The 9,525-nt window shown below is 45.7% G+C and overlaps 1 protein-coding gene across 2 annotated transcripts; it reads left to right on the top strand.

The window, feature by feature from the left end:
* Positions 1-1,894: 1,894 nt before the first annotated feature.
* On the top strand, positions 1,895-8,798 carry TMEM82 (transmembrane protein 82). Of its 2 annotated transcripts, none has more exons than XM_051988490.1 (6): positions 1,895-2,365; positions 3,202-3,274; positions 3,640-3,814; positions 4,619-5,036; positions 6,185-6,369; positions 8,299-8,798. In XM_051988490.1, exons 1-6 carry the CDS (start codon positions 2,287-2,289, stop codon positions 8,389-8,391), a joined length of 1,023 nt encoding a protein of 340 aa, XP_051844450.1. In that variant the 5' UTR covers positions 1,895-2,286; the 3' UTR covers positions 8,392-8,798. The 2 variants fall into 2 exon arrangements, with proteins under 2 accessions (XP_051844450.1, XP_051844449.1); XM_051988489.1 differs by having other exon boundaries at positions 1,896-2,365; positions 6,182-6,369.
* Positions 8,799-9,525: the final 727 nt, after the last annotated feature.

Raw genomic sequence — 9,525 nt, 5'->3', positions numbered from 1 at the left:
TCCCATCTTTCCTCCATTCAGCTACCAAAGTGATTTTCCTAAAGCTCAGGTTCAACCATATCACCTCCCCCTTGCCCCATTCAATCAACTCCAGAGGCTCCTATTAATTCCAGAATCAAATATAAATCCTCATTTGGCTTTTAAAGCCCATCATAACCTGGCCCCTTCCTACCTGTCCAATTTGTTTTACACCTTATCCCCTTTATTTACTCTGCAATCCTCAAAAAAAAAATCCCTCTATCTTTTGACTCCCAGCATTTTCTCTGCCTTTCTCCCATATTTGAAATCCTCTCCCCCCCTTCTTTGCCTCCTGGATTTCCTGGCTTCCTTTATGTCCCAGCTAAAATCCCACCTTCTGCAATGTCTTTCATAACTCCTCCTTGATGTTAGTGCCTTCTCCTTGGGAATGATTGCAATTTGTTTTCTAATATCTTATTTGCGCATAACCTTGTGTTGTCAATCTCTTTAGAGTGTAAGCTTCCTGAAGGTAGGGACCATCTTTGTCCTTCTTTGTACCCCCAATGCCTAGTACAGAATAGGCACTTACCTTGACTTGCTGTTTAGTCAGTATTTATTAATGTGATTATTATATATCACTATGTTTGAAACACAGGGGGAATTATCCTAGCAAGGATCAAGATAATGCACCTGGAGTTTATGACCTGATGGTATATAAAGTGGCCAGAGCTTCAAGGTTTTGTTTTTTTTGACTCAATTCTCCCAGTCCTAAAGGCAAGGAAGGGGGTGGTGGCCATAATAATTTTATTCAGGGAATAAAATTTAGGACATAATTGTACAAACATACTACATATGAGATAAATGGGAAATAATTAACAGAAGATTCTATTATTAAGAGGAATTAGGAATGGGAAAATCAATAAAGGGATTTGGAGAGAGAGAACATTTCAGGTATAAGAGACACCAAGAGAAAATGCCCAGTGTTAAGAGAATGGAGTGTCTTGTTCATGAAAGGAGAGACATTGACAGTGTCAAAGGCTTCTGGGAAGTCAAGGAGAAGCACCAGCCCTGAAGTCAGGAGGACCTGAGTTCAAATTTGACCTCAGACACTTAATACTTCCTAGTTGTGTGACCCTGGGCAAGTCACTTAACCCCAATTGCCTCAGAGCAAAAAAAAAAAAAAAAAAAAAAGAGTAGACCTGACAGAAGGGACAGGCCATTGAAGGAAACCAAATGGGGTGGAACAGAGGGGTTAGATTTGGTAAATTCCTCGCCTTTTTGCTTAAAAAAAAAAAAAAAACCTGACCCTTATTTCTCTTGGGGCCAGAGCCTATGGAGCCTTTAAGGCCCCAAATCGTTTGTTCTTTCCAAGGCTCCCTGACTCCTGGCTCACAGCCTAGCTGGCTCAGTGGCCATTTAGGGGATTGTAAAGGAGTACAAGAGTCAGTTTGTGAATACAGAGAGGACTGGCGAGACTTACATGAACTGATGCTAAATGAAATGAGCAGAACCAGGAGAACATTATATACCTCAACAATGATACTGTTTGAGGATGTATTCTGATGGAAGTGGATCTCTTCGATAAAGAGAGCTAATTCAGTTTCAATTGATCAAGGATGGACAGAAGCAGCTACACCCAAAGAAAGAACACTGGGAAATGAATGTAAACTGCTTGCATTTTTGTTTTTCTTTCCAGGTTATTTCTCCCTTCTGAATCCAATTCTCTGTGTGCAACAAGAAAACTGTTCGGTTCTGCACACATATATTGTATTGTATCTAGGACATACTGTAACCTATTTAACATGTAAAGGACTGCTTGCCATCTGGGGGAGGGGGTGGAGAGAGAGAGGGGAAAAATCGGAACAGAAGTGAGTGCAAGGGATAATGCTGTAAAAAATTACCTTGGCATGGGTTCTATCAATAAAAAGTTATTTTAAAAAAAAAAAGAGTCAGTTTGGAAGCCAACCTCTGCTAGGAGTGCTGGATGGGGCTAAAGTCCAGTTGGGGTAGGGTGCAGAGGGCCACCATTAGCCCAGGAAATCTAGGAAGGGAAAAGGGGATCTCCCCAAGATGGAGGCAGGTCCTGGGCTGTCCCGTGGCTGCCCTGGCCCCTGGCTCAGCTCCCCTTTGCTCATCTTGCCTTGTCCCAGGTCAGCTGGATAATCATTCACAAAGCTTATAGGCGCTCTCCTCTCCCTTCCTCTTATCAGCTCTAACCACCTTTGGCCCAGGTGACGTCGGCCCCGCCCCTTTCCTGCCTCCCTCCCCCCAGCCTGCCCAAGGCGGCAGGGTCTGAGCTCCCGGCGCTGCTCCCCTTCTTCTCCCACCATGTTCTCCCTCACCTCCTGGCTCCCCTCCCTGCCCTCTATGGACTGGGGCTCCAGCTTAGTGGACTCCCTCCTGCAAGGTTAGTCATTGGTGATGTCCCCTCCCCCTTTCCCCTCCCCTGGGGTCTATCCTAGCTTCCTGGTTGCCTAGGGGTCCCCCCAATTCCCCCGAGGCCCTCTGGGCCATTCTTTCTCCTCTCTGTGGTGCCCTCATCCCTCCCCCTCTCTCTGGGATGCCTGAATAATCGAGTTTCTTCACCTATTTTGTGGCACTTGGTGAAGCCTGGATCCCTTCTCAAAAGAATGCTTTGAAATGTACAAAACAAAATGCACAGGATCCCAAAGGATACAACTTTATTTCAAGACAGTTACTTAAAAGCTCATGAGCCCCAAGTTAAGCACCCCTTATTAAATCTATTGAAGCCCCCTGGGGTACTTTCTGTGTGCCTCTCCCTAATGCTTCCCCTCTGTCTATGCTGATCTTTTTTGGTTCCTTTCACCTAACTCCATGATCCCTCCACATCTCCCTAGAGTTTCTTCCTTTGTCTACAACTCCAGAGCCGCCTTCTCCTCCTCCTGCCAATCCCTCTGAATCTTCCTAAGGTCCTACTAGGTCTCTCAGCTTCCCAGAGTCCTCTGAGCTGCACCTCTTCCAGCCTTTCCCCATCTCCTTCCTGGATCCCCTGCCCCAGCCCAGTCCCCAGTCCTGAATCTCTTCCTCTCTCCCAGAGGCAAGCTTCCTCCCTCCCCATCCCCCCTCTTTGCTTTGTCCTTTTCCCCATCGATCCCCCATAAAGTCCCATCTCCCTCCTCCCCCACCTTGCTGGTTTGCTCACTCCTTCCTTGAAATACCTTCTTCCCTTACCCTTGGGGAGTTTCTTGGGGTTCAATGGTACTGTTGTCTTCCCTGTCTCAGGCCTGATTGGAGCCTGTGGAGTCTCTGTCCTTGGCAGCTTCCTGAAAATCTATTTCTTCATCTATTGTGTGAAGTGAGTGACCCGTTCTTTGATTCCCTCTTCTTCCTCTCTGGGCACTGAGGGCCAGGCTGGGCTGAGGTAGAAGGAATCCCAGGGGCACAGGGTAACCCTGGCTTGTCCAGTAGCTGTACAGCCCAGGAAAGACGTGGGCTCTTGGGTTTCTATATGGGCTCCAGATTTTCCCTTTTTAAAAATTAAGTGTTTTTTCTAAGGGTTCCCATGGGCTTTCTGAGTACTCCCTGGGCTGTCGATTGACCTGGGATCTGAGCTTCTCCTACTGACATTCTGAGCTTCAAAGGCTCTGATTGTCTGGGGTTTTGGGGGGACTATGATGGGGGGAGATCTAATGATTGCACTCTGTCTTGGTCCCTTCACAGTGATCCCAAGAAAGAGAAGGAAAAACTATATCTGCTTCCCCAATGGCGTGTGCTGGAGCCCCTGCACCTCATGGGGCTGACAGCCTTTCTCACTGTGGTCGGGGTCCGAGTGGCTGCCCTTGTGGTTCTGGAGTTCTCGCTCCGGGCGGTCTCTATGCTGCTAAGCTTGAACAAGGTGAGACCAGAGGGCTGGGGATGGGACAGGGGCCTTCCCCATTACTGTCAGTGACCTGACCATAGACCCTATAGTGTGAGAGATTTTAAGGGAGCAGGCAGGGGCCTTCCCCACTACTGTCAGTGACCAGAACATAGGCCCAATGTGGAAGGCTCTAAGGGAGCAGGGGCAGGGGGCCTTTCCCACTACTATCAGTGACCAGACCATAGGCCCTGTAGTGTGGAAGGTTCCTAGGGGTCAGGGGAAGGATGGGAGGGCAGAACACAACTTTCAGGGGTCCAACGCCATCACTGGAGACTTAGGTAGAGTCTGACCCTTTACAAAAAGGCATGAAGGCCAGGATCCTAGGATGTTGTCCTGGAACCTGACTGCACTGTAACTGGTGGGGTCATCGCTGACCTGGACAGGAGGAGTCAGTCTCCAGGGCTATGGTGCAGAGGGCATTCCCTGGTTATGCAAAAGATGTCTCACTTGTGGATTTGGGGTAGAGGGACTGAATTCCTAAATGAGTGAGGGTCCTGAAGTGAGGAGGATGTTTACTTCTGGCTCTGCCTTAAGTTCTGTGATCCTGGGGTTCAGTTTCTCCATTCATATATTGAAGAGGTTGGGTTAGTTTATCTCTAAAGATCCTGCGGCCTCCGCCATTGCACCTTCCAAGGGCCTTCCCTTGGTGAGCATCCTGAGATTCTGAGTTCTAAGATTCTTTGTTTTTTAAGGGCTTAAATATGTGAGACACTCAGATGTACCATAGAGTGGGACTTAATGGAGAACCGGCCCCTGCCTTCTCTCTCCCTCCATCTCCAGAGCTCGCTGGTCCCTGAGCTTCTCCAGCTGTTTCTTCTGTGCCAATATTCCCTGGGCTGTGGGCTGACCTGCGGCCTGAGCTTCCTGCTGGAGGGGGCCCCACACCAGACTCTCAACTTGCTGCTCAGTCTGGGACTGGCCGGACTTCTGGCGAGTGGGGCCCGGCGCCTTTACGGCCATGTCTGCCGCCTCTACGAACTTCACAGCCGGGAGCACTACTGCGGGGCCTGCCTGAGCCTGCTGGCCAAGTGGCAGGACCTCCCCACGCTGCTGGGCCGTGCGCTGCGGGTGGCCTTCCTGGTGGGTGACGTGGCGGCCGTGGCCCTCATCAACCGTGACTTCCTGTCCACCTCAGAGGCTGTGCGCTTCTGGACTCCGCTTACCATCTGCTACGCCCTGCTGGTCATATACATGCAAGGTGAGGGGCCAGGGAAGAACTGGGAAATGGAGGTTCCAGCAACCTCTGGGTTTGTGGCCACAAGAGGGGGAGATTCAAGGACCATGAAGAATTGGGGAGGAGGCTTTCTGAGGGAAATCCCCAAGCAGGGAACCTTGAGAGGCAAGGAGCAGCAAAGGGAATAGCAAGGTCTGGGGAATAAGGAGAGGCCACGAAAGAGGGAAACTTGGGAAGCTGCCTCCTCTATAGCACAATTATAATCATAATCCTCATATATCCCTTTAAGCTTTACATAGAGAACATTAGTAATAATATTATTATTTATAACTATCATTTTAATAGTGCTTTAAAGTTTATAAAGCATTATCTTCACAATATTCCTATGAGGGAGGAACCATTGTTCATCTCTATTTTACATATGAGGAAACTAAGGCAGGCTGAGATTAAATGACTTGGTCAGAGTCACACAACTAATAAGTGTCTGAGACAGGATTTGAACTCCTGTTCTGACTGTTCTGAAGTGCGTGCAGCTCCCAAGAATTAGGAGCTGGAACTGAGAGGTTCTAGGATATAAAGTAGTGCTTCTCAAACTCACACTTAAAAATTATTCAGGACCTCTCAAAGATCTTTTATTATATTATATATTATTAATTATATAATTTGAACTCCTGACTCTGAGTCCAGCATTTCACCCACGAGCTACCTGGCTGCCTAGAGAGAAGTGACAGTGGATAGAGCCACAGAGTGATGGAGCATGGGATGATGTTTCCTTAGAGAGGAGACCATGCAGTCTATAAAATAGGTTATATTCTATCAATAATATCTCTATCTATCTATCTAAAATCTATCTATAATAGCTCCTGCCTCCCAAGGTTGTTGCCCAGGTTGAAGAAGACCATTAAAGTACTCTGCAAATAAATCTTAAAATATTTTAGACATTTTAGCTACTACTATTTTGTGGGAGGGGAATATTCAGAAGGTAAATCCTTTATGTGGTTGGAAGCCACGGGAGAAAGGAAGATGAGGGAAGAAGGAGGGGAAAGAAAAAGGGATTGAATGAGGAAGTCACTAGGAGTATGGAAACTTGGGAGGTCACAAAGTGAAAAGCGGGGAAGGGTGAGGGGTCCCGGTTGGGACAGACAGTCACAACTGTGCCCTTCACACAGAAGAACAGCGACATCATCCAAATATGAAGATCCATTACCAGACGGTATTTGTGCGAATGGGTGGTCTCTTTATCCTCCTGCTGACCGTTGGCCGCTGGCTGGACCTCATGGGTGTCTTTGTCTCTCTCTTTGGGGAGCTCTGGTGTCTGGCTGGTTCTCGAGTTCTGCTTGACCTTTGTCAGAATCAGGTAGGACCTGGGATCCCCCGTTCTCCAAACCTTCCATGGTGTTCCCCATACTGGTGTTCCGGGGGGTACATGAGGAATCCAGGACACTAGGGAGGGGGCAAGAGGGGGCTGTCAGGAGAACAACATAACATTTTTTCTACTTTCTACTTTATTTTATTTTATTTTTTATTTATCATTTATTATTTATTTTAACATTCATTTTTTTAAAATTTGAGTTCCAAATTCTTTCTCCAGCCTCTCCCTCATTCATTGAGAAGGCAAGTAAGAGGGCGGCTAGGTGGCACAGTGGATAGAGCACCAACCCTGAAGTCAGGAAGACCTGAGTTCAAATGTGACCTCAAACACTTAATACTTCCTGGCTGTGTGACCCTGGCAAGTCACTTAACCCTACTTGCCTCAGCAAAAAAAAAAAAAAAAAAAAAAAGGAGAAGGCAAGTAATAGGATGCTCATTATACATGTGAAATCATATAAAACACATTTCCAAACTAGTCATGTTTTACTAATGAGTGTCTGGTTGGAACCCAAGGTCCAGAATTGTATCCATTATACTTTCTTGATGAGAAGGACTGTGACATCAGGGAGGTGGTAATATTACATGCAAGTGAATTGGATTTAAATGAGAGAGGGCTGTGCAAGGTCACCTGCTTTACTCTCCCCTCCAGAGCCATCTGATTCCAATGGCCAGATCTAGATCACAATGGCTGGAGATGGCCCTGGATGCAGTGGGAGAGCTTGGCCTTTTAAAGCTAAGGTCTTCAACAAGTCTGTTTGACTGAGGCAACACCCATTCAGTGATTAAGCCTAGGTAGCAATTGAGACAAAGATTCTCTTCTTTTACTTAGTCAAAAACAAAAATCCTATAGTGCAAAAATCCATTCAGCACTTCAGAGTCCTGTGGCTAAGAGTCAGCCTATCAGAGTGGGTAGAGCACCTGACCCAGAGTCAAGAGATCTGGGTTCAGATTCCCCTTTAGAGACTTGGGAGCTTTGACACTTTGGCCAAGTTGTTGAATTTTAGCTTCCTCATCTGTAGAATGGGAATTAGTAATAGCACCTACCTACCAGGCAGCTCAGGGCTGAGCCTGCAGTCAGGAAGACCTGAGTTCAAATCTGGTCTCTGACTCTCACTAGTTGTGTCTCTGGATTAAGTCAGTTCACTACTGGACAAGGAAATGGCAAACCACTCCAGTATCTTTGCCAAGAAAATTTCATTAAAAAACAAAAACAAAAACAAAGCCAAAAAGGCCTGGAGAGACTTACATGAACTGATGTTAAGTGAAGTGAATAGAACCAAGAGAATATTGTACGCAACAAGAAGATGATATGGTGATCAATTGTAATGGACATGGCTCTTTTCAACGACGAGTTGATTTAGGACAATTCCAATAGACTTGTGATAGAGAAAGCCATCTACATCCAGGGAGAGGACTACTGGGGACTGAATATGGATCATAACATAATATTTTAATCTTATGTTGTTGTTATTGTTTGCTTGCTTTTTGTTTCCTTTCTCATTTTTTTCCTTTTTGATCTTATTTTTCTTGTGCAACATGATAAATGTGAAAATATGTTTAGAAGAATTACACATTTTCAATCTATATTGGATTACTTGCTATCTAGGGGTGGGGAGGAGGAAGGGAAAAAATTTGAAACACAAGATTTTGCAAGTGTGAATTTTGAAAACTATTTTGCATAGATTTTGAAAATAAACAGCTATTATTAAAAAAAAGAAAAAAGAAAAGGAAAGAAAGAAAATCCCACAGAGTCAAGTAGACTTGGACAGGACTGAATAACAACCTACCTTATTGGCTGTTTGTAAGACTCAAATGAGATAGTAGATTCTAAAGTGCTTTGCAGACCTTCACATGTTCTCTATTGTTATCACTAACATTAAAGAGGACTATCTCTCATTCATTCTCTCTTGCTCAGGATCTCTCCAACAAATCTGTGGCAGCACTGAATCAGGCAAAGCCAAAAGCCCAATCTCAACCCCACCTCTCCAAAGAAAAAGCCCATTCTTAAGACCAGAGTGGAACAAGTGTGGACTCTTCCAGGATCTGGAACACAACAAGGATTCACCTGCTCTTGGAGAGGTCTTGGAAAGATGGAGCTGGAGACTTAGCTCTGCTGGGCGGGGTCACCCTAGGACCCTTCTGTCTGGTCCAGTTCTGTTGGCTTGCAGAAAGGACTCCTGGGAAATGTCAGAGTTTCCAAATCAGAACCACGCCGGACAGAATGGAGAGATAGTCCTGCTCAAATTTGTATTATGGTTCTTGAACCAAAGCTAAGCTGCTGATCTTATCCTCTGTTTACCCCCTTGGGAGGAAGGAACTGGGGCGCTGATAGTCCTTGGTGATAGGAAGGTCTTGTACCGCCCCTTCTTTGCCTTCTCTTCCCTATCCCATAACAAATAAAATATTAAGACTCTTCCCATAGTGCATTATCACAGAGCTTTTTCCAACTCAAATGTTCTTAGAGACTGACTTGTCCCAAATCAGGAAACCAAAGTTCAAGGTTACATGGCCATTACTGAAAGAATAGAATTCAAGACCTGCAGCCTGGTTGTGGAGAAAGAGGAGCTGAAACTGGAAGGGAAGATCCCGGCCCAAAAATGTATCAGTAATGATGAGTTGGTATAGTCTGAGGATAGAAATCGTTTACAATGTACCCAACAGTTGAATCTCTGAGGTAGATAATCCCTATGTGGCTCCCTATTCCAACCTGAGTAGAGATTGCTTTTATATCTTGGACAAGTAATAATCCAATTTTCACTTGAAGACCTCTAGGAATGAAAAATTCACCCCATCTTGAGATAGCTCCTTCTGCTCTGGGATAGTTGTTACTATCTTCCAATTCCCTTTGCCATTTCCACCCTCTGAGTCCTGTTTTGTCCTGTGGGTCCAAGTGAACCAGTTATAAGTAAAAATTCCATGATGGTAACAGCTGTTCCAAAGTGGAGCAGGGGGTGGGAGTGGGCCTCAGGAGGAAATGGGATTCACTCTCTCTAGAAGATGCAAAGTCAGACTATCTGATTGGCTCTTTATCCAGTAGGTTGTAGAGAGACCACTAAATAAAGACCCTAACATCTCTGAGAATCAATGATTCTGTGAAGTCAACCCCCGCTTCCAAAGGATAGCCTTTCAAATGCTTAAAGAG

Source organism: Antechinus flavipes, chromosome 3 (assembly GCF_016432865.1).
Source record: "Antechinus flavipes isolate AdamAnt ecotype Samford, QLD, Australia chromosome 3, AdamAnt_v2, whole genome shotgun sequence".
Taxonomy (NCBI): domain Eukaryota; kingdom Metazoa; phylum Chordata; class Mammalia; order Dasyuromorphia; family Dasyuridae; genus Antechinus; species Antechinus flavipes.
Note: the sequence above shows the minus strand (reverse complement) of the source record. Positions and strands in the feature narration are given on the sequence as shown.

Coding starts and splice junctions, on each gene's coding strand:
- TMEM82 (XM_051988489.1), top strand. CDS start 2,287: ATGTTCTCCCTCACCTCCTGGCTCCCCTCCCTGCCCTCTATGGACTGG. Junction 2,366..3,201: donor AGTGGACTCCCTCCTGCAAG/GTTAGTCATTGG, acceptor TCCCTGTCTCAG/GCCTGATTGGAGCCTGTGGA. Junction 3,815..4,618: donor TGCTGCTAAGCTTGAACAAG/GTGAGACCAGAG, acceptor CTCCATCTCCAG/AGCTCGCTGGTCCCTGAGCT.